At 37.3% G+C, this 21,617-nt stretch overlaps 1 protein-coding gene across 4 annotated transcripts in view; it reads left to right on the forward strand.

Annotated features, from left to right (window-relative positions):
- BLTP3B (bridge-like lipid transfer protein family member 3B) overlaps positions 1-21,617 on the forward strand; it is a 90,501-nt gene that overhangs the window by 47,820 nt on the left and 21,064 nt on the right. For all 4 annotated transcript variants that reach the window (XM_064376822.1, XM_012469260.3, XM_021675571.2 and 1 more), the window contains 5 exons: positions 288-406; positions 10,518-10,659; positions 17,695-17,888; positions 18,212-19,713; positions 20,319-20,494. In XM_064376822.1, the coding sequence (XP_064232892.1) occupies positions 288-406; positions 10,518-10,659; positions 17,695-17,888; positions 18,212-19,713; positions 20,319-20,494 (2,133 nt within the window). The remainder of the gene's footprint in view (positions 1-287; positions 407-10,517; positions 10,660-17,694; positions 17,889-18,211; positions 19,714-20,318; positions 20,495-21,617) is intronic.

The following is a 21,617-nucleotide window of genomic DNA, read 5'->3' on the forward strand; positions in this document are numbered from 1 at the left end:
CTTCCTTTTCTAATTCTATGTAAATATCTCATTTTTAACAAGAATGCCATTCCAAGTTTTGTAGAAGAGTAACTTAAATGTGATATATGTGATTCTTCTTAAAAGAATAATCACCACAATAACTTACATCCTGTATCACTTTATAATTTATAAAGTATGTCCGCAAATATTATCTTGTTTGAGAAGTTAGTATTCCCATATTATTTCTGGTACCTGCCTTAATAATAGAAGCGTGACTGTTAAAAATAATTTTGCGACAAATTGAAAGGTGTTTTTGTTTCCAACAGAGAAGGACTACACTCTGAAAGGGACATGCAGAACACCTTCAGTATTATCTCAGCAATCAAAAGCTAAGCTAATGTCTAGTTCTGTTGTGGTTAGACTTGCAGATTTCAATATCTACCAGGTATGTTTTTTATTCCAATTAAATCTTCTTATAAACACAGTATCTCATCTAAGCAACTCAAATAAAAAATGCTAACATTTTCTTTAAAAAGTCTTTACAAGTTTTATGAAATGGCCATATTAGATGACATAGAAAATATCAGTTTATTAATTTTTGATAATATGGTTACTCAGAGTTAGCCAAACTAACCTTATAGGCACAGTCCTTAAGTTTGCCTAAATGCTTCTGACACAAAACAGAATGGTACTGGTACAAAAACAGATGCATAGACCAATGGAACAGATTAGAGAACCTAGAAGTAGAGCTGCACACCTACAACCATCTGATCTTTGACAAAGTCGACAGTAATAAGCAGTGGGGAAATGGTTCCCTATTTAATAATGTTGCTGGAATAACTGGCTGGCCATATGCAGAAGATTGAAATTAGACCCTATCCTTTCACCACACACAAAAATTAACTCAAGATGAAATGAAAGACTTAAATGTAAAGTCCAAAATTGTAGAAACTCTAGAAGACAACCAAGGAAATAGAATTCTAGACATTGGCCTCCACAAATCTCATGAGGAAAACTCCAAAAGTAATTGAAACAAAAACAAAAATAGGCAAGTGAGACCTCATTAAAGGGCTTCTATACAGCAAAATAAACTATCAGCAGAGTCAACAGACATCCTACCAAATGGGAGAAAATATTTACAAATTATTTATCTGACAAAAGTCTAATATCCAGAACTTATAAGGAACTTAAATCTACAAACAAAAACCAAACACCGTTAAAAAGTGGACAAAGGACATGAAAACACACTTCTCAAAAGAAGACATATGTGCAGCCAATAAGCATATGAAACAGTGCTCAACATCACTAATCAACAGAGAAGTGCAAATCAAAACCAAAGTGAGATACCATCTCACAGCAGTCAGAATTACTATTATTAAAAAGTTAATCAAGCCTGTAATCCCAGCACTTTGGGAGGCCGAGGCGGGTGGATCACGAGGTCAAGAGATCGAGACCATCCTGGTCAACATGGTGAAACCCCGTCTCTACTAATACAAAAAATTAGCTGGGCACGGTGGCGCGTGCCTGTAATCCCAGCTACTCAGGAGGCTGAGGCAGGAGAATTGCCTGAACCCAGGAGGCGGAGATTGCGGTGAGCCGAGATCGCGCCATTGCGCTCCAGCCTGGGTATCAAGAGCGAAACTCCGTCTCAAAAAAAAAAAAAAAAAAAAAAAAAAGTTAAAAAATAACAGTTATTGGTGAGGTTGTAGAGAAAAGGGAATGCTTATACACTGTTGGTGGGAATGTGAATTCGTTCAGCCACTATGGAAAGCAGTTTGGAGTTTTCTCAAAGAATTTAAAAAAGAAATACCAATTGACCCAGGAATCCCATTACTGGATATATATACCCAGAGGAATATAAATCTTTCTACCAAAGACACATGCACTTGTATGTTCATGGTAGCACTATTTATAATAGCAAAGACATGGAATCAACCTAGATGCCCATCCACGGTGCAATGAATAAAGAAATTGGTACATATACACCACAGGATAATATGCAGCCATAAAAAGAATGCAATCATATTTTTTGTTGCAACATGGATGCAGCTGGAGGCCATTATGCCAAGTGAATTAATGCAGGAAAAGAAAACCAAGTACTATATATTCTCATTTATAAGTGGGAGCTACACATTGAGTGCACATGGACACAAAGAGGGAAATAGTAGACAGGGGGTCTTACTTGAGGGTGGAGGGTCGGGGGAGGGTGAGGATTGAAAAACTATTTAACGGATACTGTGCTCACTATTTGGGTTGTGAAATTATTTGTACATCAAACCCCAGTGCAGTTTACCCATATAACAAACCTGCACATGTACCTCCTGAATCTAAAGCAAAAGTTGGAAGAATAAAAGACTTTGTACACCAACTACAACTTTGGAAGTTTCTGAAAACTATTCTCAGGTTCAATAATTCACTAGAAAGACTCACAGAACCCATTGAAATATATTAAAGTCTATTATATAAATATATCTAAATTATATATAAATATTTCATATTTATATGAAATCTATTATAGTCACATTATACATCTGTTATAGTCACGTTATACAAATTAGAACCAGCCGTAGGAACAGATGCCTAAGGCAGAGTCTTTTTATTCCTCCCTGTATGAGTCTGTTTTCATGCTGCTGATAAAGACATACTGGAGACTGGGCAATTTACAAAAGAAAGAGGTTTACTGGACATATAGTTCCACGTGGCTAGGGAAGCCTCACAATCATGGCAGAAGGCAAGGAGGAGCAAGTCACATCTTATGTGGATGGCAGCAGGCAAAGAGAGAGCTTGTTCAGGGAAACTCGCGTTTTTAAAACCAGCAGATCTTGTGAGACTCATTCAGTACCACAAAAACAGCACAGGAAAGACCCACCCCCATAATTCAGTCACTTCCACCATCTGCCTCCCACAACATGTGGGAACTGTGGGAGTTACAATTCAAGATGAAATTTGGGTGGGGACACAGCCAAACCATAACATTCTGCCCTGGCCCCTCAAATCTTATGGCTTCATATTTCTAAACCAATCATCCCTTCCTAACTGTCCCCCAGAGTTTTAACTCATTTCACCATTAACTCATAAGTCCACAGTTCAACATCCCATCTGAGACAAGTCCCTTCTGCTTATGAGCCTATAAAATCAAAAGCAATTTAGTTACTTCCTAGATACAATGGGAGTACAAGGCATTGGGTAAATACCGCCATTCCATATGGGAGAAGTTAGACAAAACAAAAGGGGCCACAGGCCTCATGCAAGTCCAAAATCCAGCAGGGCAGTCAAATCTTAAAACTCCAAAAACGATCTCCTTTGACTCCATGTCTCACATAGACGTCACACTGATGTAAGAGGTGGGGTGCATGGTGTTAGGGCAGCTCCGCCACCATGTCTTTGCAGGGTATAGCCCTCCTCTCAGCTGTTTCCAACAGGCTGGCATTTAGTGTCTGCTGGTGCCTTTTCTAGGCCTGTGGTACAAGCTCTTGGTGGATCTACCATTCTGGGATCAGGAAGATGGTGGTTCTCTTCTCATAACTCCACTAGGTGGTACCCCAGTAGGGACTTTGTGTGGGGGCTTTGACCCCATATTATCCTTCTGCACTGCCCTAGCAAAGGTTCTCCATGAGGGCCCTGACCCTGCAGCAAGCTTCTAACTGGGCATCCAGGCATTTCCATACATCCACTGAAATCTAGGTGGAGTCTCCCAAACCCCAGTTCTTGACTTCTGTGCACTAGCAGGCTCAGCACCATGTGGAAGCTGGCAAGGCTTGGAGCTTGCACTCTTTGAAGCCATGGCCCAAGCTCTATGTTGGTCCCTTTCAGCCATGGCTGGAGTGGCTGGGATGCAGGGCGCCAAGTCCCTAGGCTGCACACAGCACAGGGATTGTGAGCCCAATCCACAAAACCACTTTTTCCTTCTAGGCCTCTGGGCCTGTAATGGGAGGGGCTGCCATGAAGGCCTCTGACGTGCCCTGGAGACATTTTCCCCAATGTGTTGGGGATTGACTTTAGGCTTCTCTTTACTTATGCAAATTTCTGCAGCTGGCTTGAATTCCTCCTCAGAAAATGGGATTTTCTTTTCTATTGCATATCAGGCTGCAAATTTTTTGAACTTTTATGCTCTCCTTCCCTTATAAAACTAAATGCCTTTAAAAGCACACAAGTCACCTGTTAAATGCGTTACTTCCACCAGATATCCTAAATCATCTCTCTCAAGTTCAAAGTTCCACTAATCTCTAGGGCAGGGACAAAATGCTGCAGTCTCTTTGCTAAAACATAACAAGAGTCACCTTTGCTCCAGTTCCCAACAAGTTACTCATCTCCATCTGAGACCACCTCAGCCTGGATCTTATTGTTCATATCACTGTTAGCCATTCAACAAGTCTCTAGGAAATTCCAAACTTTCCTTCATTTTCCTTTTGACTTCTGAGCCCTCCAAATTGTTCCAACCTCTGCCTGTTACCCAGTTTCAAAGTGGCTTCCACATTTTCAGGTGTCTTCAGCAGCACCCCACTCTGTGAGTACCCCTTTATTGTATTAGTTCGTTTTCACACTGCTGATAAAGATGTACCTGAGACTGGGCAATTTATACAGAAAAAAGGTTTAATAGATTTACAGTTCCACGTGGCTGGGGAAGCCTTACAATCATGGCAGCGGAAGGCCAGGAGGAGCAAGTCATGTCTTACATGGATAGCAGCATGCAAAGAGAGCTTGTACAGGGAAACTCCCAGTTTTAAAACCATTGGGTCTTGTGAGACTCATTCACTACCACAAGAACAGTGCAGGAAAGACTTGCCCCTGTAATTCAGTCACCTCCCACCAGGTTCCTCACACAACATGTGGGAATTGTAGGAGTTACAATGCAAGGTGGGATTTGGGTGGGGACACAGCCAAACCATATCACCCCCACACTATACTTATGTAATAAGGCCGAGTCTTGGAACACTTAAAATGTGAAACTTTTCCTGAGGACTTGTTAGCTTTCTAAGGATGTGCAACCCTATGCATAGATGTGTAACAATATGGATGGATGGATGTTTAACAATATGCATGAAGTATTGCCTATGAGGTTTTACTCAGTCTCTAGGTGAATTGGTATTCAGATTACCCAAAGCCCCCACCCTCTAAACATACCTAGGCTACCAAGTGTGGCCAGCTCCACCCTGCATTGTCTTGTTATCAGAAACTATCAGTTGTAGTGTCAGGGGCTGTGTTAGGCTGTTCTTGTGTTGTTATAAAGAAATACCTGAAACTGGATAATTTGTTTTAAAAAAGAAGTTTAATTGGCTTATGGTTCTGCAGACTATTGGAAGCATGATGTGGGCATCTGCTCAGCTTCTGGGAAGGAGGCTTCAGGGAACTTTTATACATGGTGGAAGGTAAAGCAAGAGGAGGTATGTGACATGGCAAGAGCAGGAGTGAGACAGTGAGAGAGTCGGGCAGGGAGGTGCCACATACTTTTAATCAACCAGACTTTGTGAGAGCTCACTATTGTGAGCATATCACCAAGCCATGAGGTTTTCACCTCCATGGCTCAAACACCTCCCACTAGGCTCCACCTCCAACATGGGGGATTACAATTGAACATGAGATTTAGAGGGCCCAATATCCAAACTCTGTCAGGGGCCCACTGTGAATAGGAAATTCCAATTCCTAGTTGCTTCCCAGGAGCAGGGTCAAAGGGAGACCAATTTCCTTTTGGCTTTACGGAACTACAGTATGCTGTATATACTGTATTGGCTACACTGTGAATATAATTCTATAGCTAAGAACTCTGTCCTATTTATACTAACAGTCTTACTCAGCTTATAATCACCTAACATGGTCTAATTGTAATGTTTGAGACCAACACAATAGGAATATATGACCAATCTTAAAAAAATAAAAGATTTCTAGATTTGTATTATCATGTATAAATTGTTCTGGTTTGTTTTCATAAGTCTATGGCTTTGAGACTCAGTTTTATTTGAAAAGTTTTTATTTAACTCAATGATTCCCCTCTGGGACCAATTTTGCCCCTAAGGGGACATTTGTCAATATCTGAAGATAGTTTTGGTTGTCACAACTGGACAGGGATGCTGCTGACCTCTAGTGAGTAAAGACCAGTGATGCTGCTAAACATCCTACAATGTGCTGGTCAGTTCTCCACAGTGAAGAATTAGCTGGCCTAAAATGTCAAAAGTGCCAATTTTGAGAAACTCGGATTTAACAGTTTTTCTCATTGTGCAGTTACTACTTTTTTTACATTCGATATACACTCATGTGTTGCTTAATGATGGGAATATTATTTCGTCATTGTGTGAATGTCATAAACTGTACTTAGATGGTATGTAGCCTACTTACACTCCTTGGCCATATGGTATATCCTGTTCCTCTTAGGCTGTGATCCTGTATATCATGTTACTGTACTGAATACTGTAGCAGTTATAACACCGTGGCATTTGTGTATTTAAACATTATAAAACACAGAAAATATATCGTAAAAATACAGTATAAAAGCTCTGTTATAATCTTATGGGATCAGCATCTTATAAGTGGCCTGTCATTGGCAGAAATGTCATTATATGGTGCATGACTACATATATACTGCAGCTTTTTGAAAGACTTTAAATTTTAAGATTTAAATAAACTTATGTGAAAACAAGAAGGAAGAATCACTTATACTCCTACATGGTTGCAAGTGAAATACAGTAAGACACCCCACATATACATAGACAACCACACCAAACACAAAACAAAATAAACAAAAGTAAGTAGAAGAACATAAGCTAGATAGTATGTTTGTCCCAATTTGAATAGGTTTTTAATTATTAAAGGAAAAAAGAAGCTGTTATTTGTTGTAAGTTGACACTTTGAACTGAAAAGAATTTTTTTCCTTTCATTCAGAGAAAAGCTTTTTAATTAGATACTATAAGGAACTGACTTGAATTTATAAAGACTGTACAAATTAAAATGATTGATTAAGCAATTTGGCTGGGCATGGTGGCTCATGCCTGTAATCCCAGCCGTTTGGGAGGCTGAGGCAGGCGGATCACTTGAAGTCAGGAGTTGGAGACCAGCCTGTGGTAAAATCCCCTCTCTAGTAAAAATACAAAAATTAGCCGGGAGTGATGGTGTGTGCCTATAATCTCAGCTACTCAGGAGGCTGAGGCATGAGAATCACTTCAACCCAGAAGGCAGAGGTTGCAGTGAGCCAAGATTGCGCCACTGCACTCCAGGCTGGACAACAGAGTGAGACTCCATCTCAGAAAAAAAAGAGAAAGATTGATTAGGCAGTTTATGTAAGAGGAACCATAAATAAACCATTGAAAAATTATTCTACTTCATATGAGACATATACACATCTATTGAATGATGAATGGAAAAAAATTGAATGATGAATGGAAAAAAAAAAAAAAACTTAAGCTGCATCCCTGGGTCTACTAAGCTAATGCAAATAAATGAAACTGATAAAACTTTATTGGTTGAACTTTGTGAATATTAATATATACATTTTTTTATGTAATTAACTAGGGGGAGTGGATGAAAAAAATGTAACCAGAACCTTAAAACTAATAGTTTTTTCAAAAAAAAATCCAACTGTTATTTTAAACTCAGGGGTACTGTGCAGGTTTGTTACGTTGTTATATTGCATCATGCTGAGGTTTGGGATGTGATTGATCCCATCATCCAGGTGGTGAGCATAGTACCCAGCAGTTAGGTTTTCAGCCCTTGTTCTCCTTCCCTTCCTCCTTTTGGAGTCTCCAATGTCTGTTGTTCCCTTTTTTGTCTCCAAGTGTACCCAACATTTTGCTCCTGCTTATAAGTCAGAACATGCAGTACTGCAGCCTCACCAGCATCTGTATTTTGACTTTTTAATAGTAGTCATTTTGACTGATGTGAGATAGTATCTCACAGTGGTTTTGATTTACATTTCGCTGATGGTTAGTGATGTGTTGAGCATTGTTTCATGTGCTTGTTGGCTGTACATATCTTCTTTTGAGAAGTGTGTGTTCATGTCCTTTGTCCACTTTTTAATGGTGTTTGGTTTTTGCTTGTTGACTTTTGTTCAAGTTCCTTATAGATTTTGGATACTGGATTTTTGTCCGAAAAAATATTCACAATTCTTAAATAATTGTGAATATTTTCTCCCATTCTGTAGGAGTCTGTTGATAGTTTATTTTGCTGTATAGAAGCTCTTTAATGAGGTCTCACTTGTCTAGTTTTGTTTTCATTGTGATTGCCATTGAGGTCTTAGCCATAAATCCTTTGCTAAAGCCTATGTCCAGAATGGTATTTCCTAGTTTTTCTTCTAGGACTTTTATAGTTTGACCTCTTATATTTAAATCTTTGATCCATCTTGAGTTAATTTTTGTATATAGTAGAAGGTAGGGGTCCAGTTACATTCTTCTAACTATGACTAGCCAGTCATCCCAGCTCCATTCATTGAATAGGGGGGTCCTTTCCCCATTGCTTGTTATTGCTAAATTTGTCAAAGATCAGATAGTTATAGGTGTGCAACTTTATTTCTGGGTTCTCTGTTCTGTTCCATTGATCTATGTCTCTGTTTTTGTACCAGTACCATGCTGTTTTCATTCCTTATAGTCTAAAGTCAGGTAATGTAATGCCTCCAGCTTTGTTCTTTTTTCTTAGGATTGCTTCGACTCTTCAGGTTCTTCTTTGGATCCCATATGAATTTTTAAATATTTTAAATATTTATTTCTAATTCTGTGAAAAGTGATATTTGTAGTTTGATAGAAATGACGTTGACTGTAGATTGTTTGAGCAGAATGGACTTCTTTGTTTTTTCTTGAGACAGAGTCTCATTCTGTTGCCCAGACTGGAATACAGTGGCGCAATCTCAGTTCACTGCAACCTCTGCCTCCAAGTTCAAACGATTCTCATGCTCAGCCTCCCGAGTAGCTGGGATTACAGGCATGTGCCACCATGCCCAGCTGATTTTTGTATTTTTGGTAGAGATGGGGTTTCACCATGTTGGCCAGGCTGGTCTAACTCCTGGCCTCAAGTGATCTGCCCGCCTTAGTCGCTCAAAGTGCTGGGTATGAGCCATCATGACTGGTCCAGTTTTTGTAGAGATCATTCACCTTTTTGGTTAGATGTATTCCTAGGTGTTTTTTGTTGTTGTTGTTGTTTTTTAATTTGGCTTTCAGTTTGAATGTTATTGACGTAGGTAAATACTACTGATTGTTTACATTGATTTTGAATCCTAAAACTTTATTGAGGTTGCTTATCTGTCCTGGGAGCCTTTTTGTGGAGTCTTTAATGTTTTCTAGGTATAGAATCATTGTCAGCAAAGAGAGATAATTTGATTTATTTTCCTATTTGGATGCCTTTTCTTTCTTTCTCTTGCCTGATTGCTCTGGCTAGAACTTCCAGTACTATGTTGAATAGGAGTGGTGAGAGGGGCATCCTTGTCTTGTTCCATTCCTTAAGGGAAATGCTTCCAGTTTTTGTCCCTTCAGAATGATGTTGGCTGTGAGTTTGTCATAGATTACACTTACTATTTTGAGGTATGTTTCTTCGATTCATAGTTTTTTGAGGGTTTTTATCATGAAGGGATATTGGATTTTATGAAAAGCATTTTCTTTGCCTATTGAATAACCATACGGTTTTTGTTTTTGGTTCTGTTTATGTGGTAAATCACATTTATTGGTTTGTGTATAAATGTCTTTTTGGAAAAATAATTTGAGCAATCAAACTATTTGACAGAAGTGTTTATAGTTATTATTTTTAAATTAGTTATTTTTATTGTAAGATATGACTGAATTTACTAAATTATATATATTTTTTGGTTTTTGCTATTGAAAGTAATGGCAAAACCGAAATTACTTTTGGACCAACCTAATAATGTCAGCTGGGTGCAGTGGCTCACTCCTGTAATCCCAGCACTTTGGGAGGCTGAGGTGGGTGGATCGCTTGAGGTCAGGAGTTTGAGACCAGTCTGATTGACATGGCAAAACCCCATCTCTACCAAAAAAACACAAAATAAATCTATGTCTATATCTATGTTAACATTACTAATCTGTATATAATGTAATAATTGTCATTAAGTACATTCTTATTACTGTGTGACCAGTACCATTATTCATCTCCAGGATTTTTATTATCTCAAGCTGAAACTATGTATAGCTCTATTATTTTTCATGATAATGGAGAAATTATGATAAAGAATTATTTTAAATAGCATACAGGGAAGCATTCTGGATCTGAGGACTTGGATCTATGTCCTGACTGCCATTTACTTATCTGTATTATCTGATAGGATATCATTATCATTATTTTTCTATCTGTTGTTTTAAGGCTCACAATAATAAGTTCGCAAGAAATAATGTACAGTGTTGATTTTGTGATTGATAAGGATCCAAAAAGGTTATAGAGTTTTCTGAATAGTTGATGGGTGTTTAAAAATAATTCCATGTGAAATTAAATATATAATAAAGTTTACACTGGAAATTAACCATTAGCAAATTTTTGGAAGTGGTTTTAAAAGTACTGTCTGGGTTGCATAAATTATTTTGAAAGGTTTTTATTCAGTGTGATTTCAGTAAACTTGTTTATCTTTTCAGGTCTCTACAGCAGAACAATGTCGTTCTTCCCCCAAAAGTATGATTTGCTGCAATAAAAAATCCCTATACCTTCCACAAGAAATGTCAGCTGTCTATATAGAATTCACAGAATATTACTATCCAGATGGAAAGGATTTTCCAAGTAAGAGCGTTTTCTATTATCATTTGTCCATTATTTGGGAAGGGTTTTTTCTTGTTAATATTTTTGAGTTTTATAGATATGAAAAAAGAAATAAAACTATATTGTTCCTTATTTTATTATATATATATTTTTAAGAAATAGCATCTCACTATGTTGCCCAGGCTGGTCGCAAACTCCTGGGCTCAAGCAGTACTCCTGCTTGGCCTTCCAAAGTGCCACTGTGCCTGGCCCCTATTGTTCTTCATTCTTATTGTGTATAGTACATAACTCTAGTCTAACAGTTTTACATGTTGTTATTATTTATTCATGTATCCTTTTCCCTCCCTAGCTTGTAGAATCCTTGATGGCAGGAATCATGAGGGTTTTGTTTTTGTTTTTGTTTTTTTAGACAGAGCCTTACTCTGTTGCCCAGGCTGGAGTGCAGTGGTATGATCTCGACTCACTGCAGCCTCAGCCTGCGGGGTTGAAGAGATTCTCATGCCTCAGCCTCCTGAGTAGCTGGGATACAGGCATGCACCACCACACCCAGCTAATTTTTCTGTATTTTTAGGAGAGACAGGGTTTCACCATGTTGGCCAGGCTAGTCTTGAGCTCCTGACCTCAAGTGATCTGCCCACCTTGGACTCCCAAAGTGCTGGCATTATAGGCATGAGCCACCGCATCCAGCCCATCTGGTATTTATGATTCATTTTATCCCAGATATTCAGTTCACTTTGTGCTTAAAAGCTATTTGTTAAAGAATCAATGAAAGTTAGGTTATTTGTAGAATGAAGTCATTTGTTTCTCCATAGTAAAATTCCATTTATATTTCAGCTGTATAACTCCATTTATATATTACTGAAGAAGTAATAGTTGAAGTTGTCCTTTTAGCTGTAGAGAATTTTTTTTGACTGTTTAAAATGCCCAAATGTATACTTTGGGCACCTTTTGGCATTTGCGGTTTTCAGAAACATTGAATTACATGAATTTTTATTTGTAGAAGATTCTTTGGCTTTCTAACATTAAAATGATTATACATTTGTATTCTTTGAATATTAAAACTCTTGGGCTTCCTAACATTAAAATGATTGTACATTTGTATTCTTTGAATATTAAAACTCTGTGCTATTGTCTCAGTTCCTCTAGGAATTCTTTTTTTTTTTTTTTTTTTTTTTTTTTTAAGAGACAGAGTCTTGCTCTGTTGCCCAGACTGGAGTGCAGTGGCATGATCTTGGCTCACTGGAACCTCTGCCACCCAGGCCCAAGCAATTCTTGTGCCTCAGCCTTCTGAGTAGCTGGGGCTACAGGTGCATGCCAACACTCCCAGCTAATTTTTGTATTTTTGGTAGAGATGGGGTTTCGCCATGTGGCCAGGCTGGTATCCAACTCCTGGCCTCAAGTGATCTGCTTATCTCTGAATTCTTAAACTAAATGTTGCCCTCTTTTATGTGATACCTTTTTCATTGGGTGAAAAATCATAGTTGAAAGTATTTAGATAAAATAGGTTAGGTTATCAGAGGTAACAAGTTGTATGCCCTTTCTTTAAAAGTAGAACTCCAAAATACTTAGACCTACTTTGCCCATTTGTTTAACATTGATTTATTAATATATATGTTTTTTTTCTGATACAGAGTCTTGCTCTGTTGCCCATGCTGGAATGCAGTGGCACGATCTCAGCTCACTGCAACCTCCATCTCCCAGGTTCAAGCGATTCTCCTGCCTCAGCCTCCTGAGTAGCTGGGACTATAGGTGTGCACTACCACACCGGCTGATTTTTTTTTTTTTTTTTTTTTTTTTAAGTAAAGGTGGGGTTTCTACATGGTGGGCAAGGTGGTCTTGAGCTCCAGGACTCAAGTGATCCGCCCTCCTTGGCCTCCCAAAGACCTGGGATTATAGGCATAAGCCACTGTGCCCACCCTATTAATATATGTTTTTAGTTTCGCAAGGAACTTCTGATGCTCATACCGTAGTTTTGCCTTTGTTGCTAGATTAAAAGATGGCATCCTGGGGATTACAAAGATGTCCATCTATTTTATTGCTTTATTCCTAATTTGTATTAAACTTCTGGCATCGGCCAGGTGCTATGGCTCATGCCTGTAGTCCTAGCACTTTGGGAGGTCGAGGCGGGCGGATCACCTGAGGTCAAGAGTTTGAGACCAGCAATGAAACCTCATCTCTATGAAAAATACAAAATTAGCCAGGCGTGGTGGCACATGCCTGTAATCCCAGCTACTCAGGAGACTGAGGCAGAAGAAATGCTTGAACCTGGGAAGCGGAGGTTGCTGTGAGCCGAAATCATGCCATTGCACTTCAGCCTGGGCAACAAGAGCAAAACTCCATCTCAAAACAAAAAACAAAACAAAACTTCTGGCATCTCATCCTGTCTTCATGTTTTCAACAGTCTTTTGTGTTTTTTTTTTTAGTTTTGTTTATCTGTGTGTATTTCTCATTTGTTTCTTTCAGCTGCCTTTCTAAGCAGATGAGAAAACTCAGATGAAGACATTTGCTCAGCATCTTATAGGGAGTAAAAAGGCACAGTTGAAACTCAAGCATTGTTTTGTAAATCTTAATTCATTGTTTTTTCCTCACTGTATTACACTACTCCCCTTTGCCCCTATATTCACCATAGCCATTGTCTGTTATTGCATAATCATAGTATTCCAGCCATGCCCCCATAAATGTTTTTCTTAAATAAAATATATCATTGGACACGTAATTTTTTAAAATTTTATTCTCTTTTATTTTTATGTTAATTTTTAAAAAATTTCCTTAGGTTATTAAGGAACAGATAATATTTCCTTACATGAGTAAGTTCTTTAGTGGTGATTTGTCAGATTCTAATACACCCATCACCTGAGCAGTATACACTGCACCTTATTTGTAGTCTTTTATCCCTCACCCCTTTCCCACCCTTTCCCCTGATTCCTCAAAGTCCATTGTATCATTCTTATGCCTTTACATCCTCATAGCTTAGCTCCCATTTACAAGGGAGAACATACGATGTTTGGTTTTTCATTCCTGAGTTATTTCACTTAGAATAATAGTCTCCAGTCTCATCCAGGCCGCTGCAAATGCCATTAATTCATTCCTTTTTATGGCTGAGTAGTATTCTGTCACACACACACATATACACACCCCACAGTTTCTTTATCCACTCATTGATTGATGGGCATTTGTGTTGCTTCCACATTTTTGCCATTGCAAATTGTGCTGCTATAAACATGTGTATGCAAGTATCTTGAATGACTTCTTTTCCTCTAGGTAGATACCCAGTAGTGGGATTGCTGGATCAAATGGTAGTTCTATTTTTTGTGCCTTTTTTTTTTTTTTTTTTTGAGACAAAGTCTCACTCTGTCGCCCAGGCTGGCTTGCAGTGGTGTGATCTCAGCTCACTGCAACCTCCGTTTCCTGGGTTCAAGCGATACTCCTACCTCAGCCTCCTGAATAGCTGGGACTACAGGTGCACACCACTGCACCCAGCTAATTTTTGTATTTTTAGAGATGGGTTTCACCATGTTGGCCAGGCTGGTCTCAAACTTGTGACCTTGTGATCCACCCGCCTCATCTTCCCAAAGTGCTGGCATTACAGGCATGAGCCACTGTGCCCAGCCTACTTTTGGTGCTTTAAGGAATCTCCACACTGTCTTCCATAGTGGTTGTACTAGTTTATATTCCCACCAGCAGTGTAGAAGTGTTCTCTGTCACCTCATTCTTGCCAACATCTATGTTTTGATTATGGCCATTCTTGTAGGAGTAAAGTAGTATGACATTGTGGTTTTGATTTGCATTTCTCTGATCATTAGTGATGTTGTGCATTTTTTCATATGTTTGTTGGCCATTTATATATGTTCTTTTGAGAATTATCTGTTCATGTCCTTAGCCATCAATCCCTTTTTGGTGGGATTTTTTTTTTTTTCTTGTTGATTTGAGTTCATTGTAGCTTCTGGATATTAGTCCTTTGTCAGATATATATAGATTGTGAAGAGTTTTTCCCACTCTGTGGGTTGTCTGTTTACTCTGCTGACTGTTCCTTTTGCTGTGCAAAAGCTTCTTTAATTTAATTAAGTCCCAGCAATTTATCTTTGTTTTTATTACATTTCCTTTTAGATTCTTGGTCATGAAATCCTTGCAGAAGCCAATGTATAGAAGGGTGTTTCCAATGTCATCTTCTAGATTTTTATAGTTTTAGTGCTTAGATTCAAGTCCTTAATCCATCTTGAATTGATTTTTATATAAGGTAAGAGATGAGGATCCAGTTTCATTCTTCTACATATGGCTAGCCAATTATCCCAGCATCATTTGTTGAAAAAGGTGTCCTTTCCCCACTTTATGTTTTTGTTTGTTTTGTTGAAGATCAGTTGGTTATAAGTATTTGGGTTTATTTCTGGATTCTCTATTCTGTTCCATTGATCTACATGCCTGTTTTTATACCAGTACCATGCTGTTCTGGTGACTGTGGCCTTATAATATAATTTTAAATCAAGTAATATAATGCCTTCAGTTTTGTTCTTTTTGCTTAGTCTTGCTTTGGCTGTGTGGGCTCTTTTTTGGTTCTATATGAATTTTAGAATTGTTTTTTCTAGTCCTGTGAAGAATTATGGTTGTATTTTGATGGGAATTGCATTGAATTTGTAGATTGCTTTTGGCAGTATGGTCATTTTCTCAGTATTGATTCTACCCATCAATGAGCATGGGATGTGTTTCCATTTGTTTGTGTCGTCTGTGATTTCTTTCAGCAGTGTTTTGTAGTTTTCCTTATAGAGGTCTTTCACCTCCTTGGTTGGGTATATTCCTAAGTATTTTATTTTATTGTTTTATAGCTATTGTAAAAGGGGTTAAGTTCTTTGATTCTCAGCTTGGTCACTGTATATAGAAGAGCTACTGATTTGTGTATATTAATTTTGTATCTGGAAACTTTGCTGAATTCTTTTATCAGTTCTAGGAGCTTTCTGGAGGAGTCTTTAGGATTTTCTAGGTAAATGATCATATCATCGGCTAACGGTGACAGTTTGACTTCCTCTTTACCTATTTGGATGCCCTTTATTTCTCTCTTGTCTGATTGTTCTACCTAGGACTTCTAGTACTTTGTTGAAGAGGAGTGGTGAGAGTTGGCATCCTTGTCTTGTTCCAGTTCTCAGAGGGAATGCTTTCAACTTTTTCCCGTTCAGTATTATGTTGACTTGCTGTAACAAATACCACAGACTGGGTGGGTTAAACAACAGAAATTTATTGTCTCACAGTTCTGAGGATAGACGTCCAAGATGGACTTCAGCAGGATTGTTTCTTCTGAGACTGCTCTCCTTGTAGATCGTTATCTTCCTCCTGTGGTTTCACATGGTCTTCCGTGTGTGTGTGTGTGTGTGTGTGTGTGTGTGTGTGTGTGTCCGTGTGTGTGTGTGTCCATCCGATTCTGCTCTTATAAGGATATGAGTCATATTGGACTAGGGCCACCCATTTTATCATAATTGTCTCTTTAAAGGCTTTAGCTCCAAATACATTGTGAGCTACTGGGGGATAGGACTTCAGTAAATGAATATTAGAGGGACTAATTCAATCCATAGCAATAAGTATAGCGTTGTTAGTCTTGTTTTTAATGCATGTGTTTCTTTTACATATTTAATTTGCACCCTTCTCCTTTCCCTTAGTGATGTCAGAATACTGAGGGTTTCCACAAGCTGATTTTAACTATTATTAACTACATACTAATCTATTTTATAAGTAGACCTCTGTTGGAAACTGCATATAGATCTTTCTACTGCTTAGTGTCCTGGGTTCCTTTCTCAGTCCCAGATCTGCTCTCAGGGTTCTTTCTGTGCTCTAGCTCTTGGGCAGCATTTGCTCCCTAGTCTGCTCTGTGGCTACCATCATCACTCAATCTGTATGTTGAGATATTCCCTCTTCTTCTTTCCTTCCAGAATGTGATGCAGTCTCTGCAGCACCCACTTTATTTCTGTTCCCAGAGGCAAGCATCTCTACTGCACAATTGCATGTCTCTGATAGACTTGAATTATAATTTTTCTTTGTTTGTATCTGTCTCATGTAATAAACTATGAACTTTTAAGGGAAAGGGACCATGCCCTATTTGTTTTTGTGTTTGTGCTTAGGGTAAGACAGACAATGTAGTTGACATTCAGTGACTCTTAAAGGAAAGTGAATGAATAAATAAATTATATGAGCAAATAAACCCTATTCAGGACGTTGTTACATGTTCTCTCTCTATTGATATCTTACACCTTAGATTTATTTTTCTTAAATTTAGTCTAAGTGTTCTAGATATGCATAATTTTAGCTTTGGTAGAAATAAAATGTCTGAATTTTTAGAATAAAGGATCTTCATCAAGGTGCTCTGAAAACAAAATGGCTTTTATGGTAGAAAAATATGTATATTTCAAGAAGTGATGTACCCTCTAATTGTAAATATTAGTTTGTTTTGGGAGAGCTGTGAAAAAGAGTGAATTCCCTTTATTATTCAGGAGATACTTGATATTCTAAATATTCTAGGCCTTGATTAAAGTGGGGAATAAATTTATGCGTGGTCCCTTCTTTCAAGGAGATCCTGCTAGCATAGCACTTTCATAAGAAATTGGTCATTAGACTTAGTTCTCTCATTTTAGAGGATTTAGATTAAGATTCAGGTTGTAAAGTCTTTACAGAAATAGGTGATTGAGGACCACTTTGATATGATACTTCATCAAGAAGATGATGTTTTTAGAAGTTTGCTTCTAGGTAAATACAACCTTAGGAAAGAAATTGAAACAGTGCTTCTCATTTTATGCAGTTAGTTTTAGATTAATTTATATATTCAAAATATTTATGTGTTTTATAGATTTATATTTTAAAATATTAAAATTTTTTTTCAGTTAGCAAGGCATGGAAAATTTTTTTTGTCTAAATGTGTTTGCTGTCATTCACATGTATCACTTTGATTTTATAAATAACACCTCAAATTTATCTTATGAGAGAATAAAACTGACTAAACATGAATTTTTTGTTCTCAGGGAAGATTTAGAACCATCCAATTAAAAATTAAAAAAAAAAAAAATCTTCTCTCCACAGTTCCATCTCCCAACCTCTATAGCCAGCTGAATGCCCTACAGTTTACTGTGGATGAAAGAAGCATTCTATGGTTGAATCAATTTCTGTTGGATTTAAAACAGAGTCTTAATCAGTTCATGGCTGTGTACAAGTTGAATGACAATTCAAAATCCGATGAGCATGTTGATGTTCGAGTTGATGGCTTAATGCTAAAGGTATCATACAAGCAGTAGCAATGATTTAATTAAATTTTGTTCTTTTTATTTTACGATTTATTGTGAACATATATATATATTACATTCATTTTTCGTATTATGTTTTTTAAAAAGATAATTCTCTTCTAGTGGTCATTTAAGGTCTCTTTATGCAGTTCAATAAAAAGATTTGATGGGAAGAGTTAGTGTTTTATGTCTTAATAAGAAAGTAGTATTTTGGGGGAAAGGTCAGGAAGAAGAATTTCTGAGCTAAGTCATGTTCTCTTATCTTCAAGATGTATGGATTTGCCAGTTGGATGACATTAATTTTTCTTCTCTTCTAGTTTGTGATTCCTTCTGAAATGAAATCTGAATGTCATCAAGATCAGCCACGTGCCATTTCTATTCAGAGTTCTGAAATGATTGCCACAAATACAAGGCACTGTCCAAACTGTCGACATTCTGACCTAGAAGCTTTGTTTCAAGACTTTAAAGATTGTGATTTTTTTAGTAAAACATATACCAGCTTCCCCAAATCTTGTGACAGTTTTAATCTTTTACATCCAATTTTCCAGAGACATGCTCATGAACAAGATACGAAAATGCATGAAGTTTATAAAGGAAATATTACTCCCCAATTGAGTAAAAACACTCTTAAAACTTCTGCTGCCATGGATGTTTGGGCTGTGTACTTTTCTCAATTTTGGATAGATTATGAAGGGATGAAAAGTGGAAAAGGACGGCCAATAAGTTTTGTAGACTCATTCCCTCTTTCCATTTGGATTTGTCAACCAACAAGATATGCAGAGTCACAAAAAGAGCCACAGACTTGTAGTCAGTTATCTCTAAATACATCACAAAGTGAATCTAGTGATCTGGCTGGCCGATTGAAGCGGAAGAAGCTCTTGAAGGAGTATTATAGTACAGAGTCTGAGCCCTTGACAAATGGTGGTCAGAAACCTTCATCAGATACATTTTTCAGATTGTCCTCTTCCTCTTCAGAGGCGGATATTCATGTCCTAGTTCATGTTCATAAACATGTCAGTATGCAGATTAATCACTACCAGTATCTGCTTCTGCTTTTCCTGCATGAGTCACTTATCCTGCTTTCAGAGAACTTAAGGAAAGATGTAGAAGCTGTGACTGGCAGTCCTGCTAGTCAGACATCCATTTGTATTGGAATTTTACTTAGAAGTGCAGAACTGGCTCTTTTGCTCCATCCAGTGGATCAAGCAAATACTCTTAAGTCTCCTGTTTCTGAAAGTGTGAGCCCAGTGGTTCCTGATTATTTGTCTACAGAAAATGGGGATTTTTTGTCTTCAAAAACAAAACAAATTAGTAGGGATGTAAATAGAATTAGAAGTGTAACTGTTAATCATATGTCGGACAACAGATCTATGAGTGTTGACCTTAGCCATGTCCCTTTAAAGGATCCTTTGCTTTTTAAATCAGCTAGTGATACAAATCTGCAAAAAGGCATTTCTTTTATGGACTATTTATCAGATAAACATTTAGGGAAAATAAGTGAAGATGAAAGTAGTGGACTTGTTTACAAAAGTGGCTCAGGAGAAATGGGATCAGAAACAAGTGACAAAAAGGATTCATTTTATACAGATTCAAGTAGTATTTTAAACTACAGAGAAGATTCGAATATGCTGTCATTTGATAGTGATGGTAATCAAAACATACTTTCAAATAGTTTAACTGGTAAAGGAAACGAAACCATAGAGTTAATCTTTAAAGCTGAAGATTTGCTTACAGAAGCAGCTTCACTCTCTGAAAACCTAGAAATCAGTAAAGAAGAGACCCCCGCAGTTAGAACACTTAAATCACAGTCATCTTTAAGGTAACAACATTTTATTGGCCTTTTTAAAAATTATTTTATGTTGCTGAGTGTGTGCACATTTGAGTGTATTTTGTTTTTGTTTTTTTATCAATTAAAATACCATTTATTACAGTAAAATGGTATATGTGCATCATAGAAAATTAGAAAATACAAGTAAGGAAAAACTTAAAAATTAAGCCTTCGCATTGTCACCATCAGAAATCCCCTAAGTTAACTCTATAGTAAATATGTTTCTTAACTTTTTCAGGCATGTATTATACATAAGATGTGGTTTTATATATTTTTGACCAAGATTATACTGTTTAGCACCTGTTTTCTTTTTTTTTTTTTTCATTGTACTTTAGGTTCTGGGGTACATGTGCAGATCCTGCAGGATTGTTGCATGTGTATTTTGTTTTGAGGCAGAAAACCTCTTGACAAAATATGGCATTGTTAACACGTGGAAGAGTAGATGTTTCAAAATATGAAAACTCTTTGCAGTTATATGTTTAAACATAATTTAAGCTATGGATGCCATATACATAGTTTTAATTTTGTTAGAAGCATCTTTTAAGATAGAATTTTTTTCTTTATATGTAATAACTTTCTAATAATTTTGTTAACAGTGGAAAGCCTAAGGAACGTTACCCACCCAACGTGGCTCCTCTCTGTGTTTCTTATAAGAATATGAAAAGAAGCTCTTCACAAATGTCATTGGATACCATTTCACTTGACAGCATGATATTGGAAGAACAGTTGTTAGAAAGTGATGGAAGTGATAGCCATATGTTTTTGGAAAAAGGTAAAGTGATATGGTTTAAGAATTTATATTACATACATACACCTTAGGAGAAAAGGTATGCTTCTAGTTATATTCAATAATTGTTAACTGTTTCCATGCCTTTTAAAGTTATTGAACATAACTAAAAATAACTGAATATTTTTACTTATATTCAACAATTGTTATTGATTGTTAATATTTAGTTATTTTTAGTTAAATTCAGTAATTGTTCATTATAGCCCCCCAAAAGACTTATTTATATATACATGGACTATATAAGAGTACCTAACTTTCTTCTAATGGTTGTTCCACTGTTTCTTTTAACCAGATACTCCTGCCTCTCTATGACTGACATCCAGCAATTATTTGTATCCAGTCATTTAGACCATAAGGCAGCCAACATTAAGGCTACCAGCCTCTATTACAGAGACTCCTATATTTGGAAATTTGATTAGGTGGGCTTAATTTGGTGAATTCTGCTGATTTACAAAATCAGGATTCTTTCACATACATGATAGTGTATGGTGGAACTACATGATTTCCCCATTTTATTGAGACACAACCAGTGCTCCAGTAAAGACTACTAGGAATGACTTAGAAGCTGTTAGTTGCATCTTCCTCACTAAAGCATTAGGGAGTTTGTGAACAGGAATTAGAAGTATGGGACATAGTCAGAAAGTAGTTGCTGCAGACACAAAAACATAGGAGACCAGTGGCAAATATGAATTTCTTTCTTTTTTCATTTTTTCTTTATTTTTTTGGAGAGGGAGCCTTGCTCTGTCGCCCAGGCTGGGGTGCAGTATTGTGATCTCAGCTCACTGCAGCCTCCGCCTCCTGGGTTCAAGCAATTCTCCTGCCTCAGCCTCCTGAGTAGTAGGGATTGCAGGTGTGTACCACCATTCCCAGCTAATTTTGTATTTTTATTAGAGATTGGGTTTTGCCATGTTGGCCAGGCTGGTCTCGAACTCCTGACCTCAAATGATCCATGTGCCTTGCTGTCCTAAAATGCTGGGAGTACAGGCATGAGCCACCACACCTGGCCTCAATTACTTTCTATTTGAAAGTAAATAAGCCTATTGATTTAGTTGAAAAGTTTAGATCATTAGTAATATAATTAATATAGCAAATATGTATTAAGTAATAG

The sequence above is a fragment of the Aotus nancymaae genome, unplaced genomic scaffold (assembly GCF_030222135.1).
Source record: "Aotus nancymaae isolate 86718 unplaced genomic scaffold, 86718_ANA_hifiasm-v0.15.2.pri h1tg000016l, whole genome shotgun sequence".
NCBI lineage: Eukaryota > Metazoa > Chordata > Mammalia > Primates > Aotidae > Aotus > Aotus nancymaae.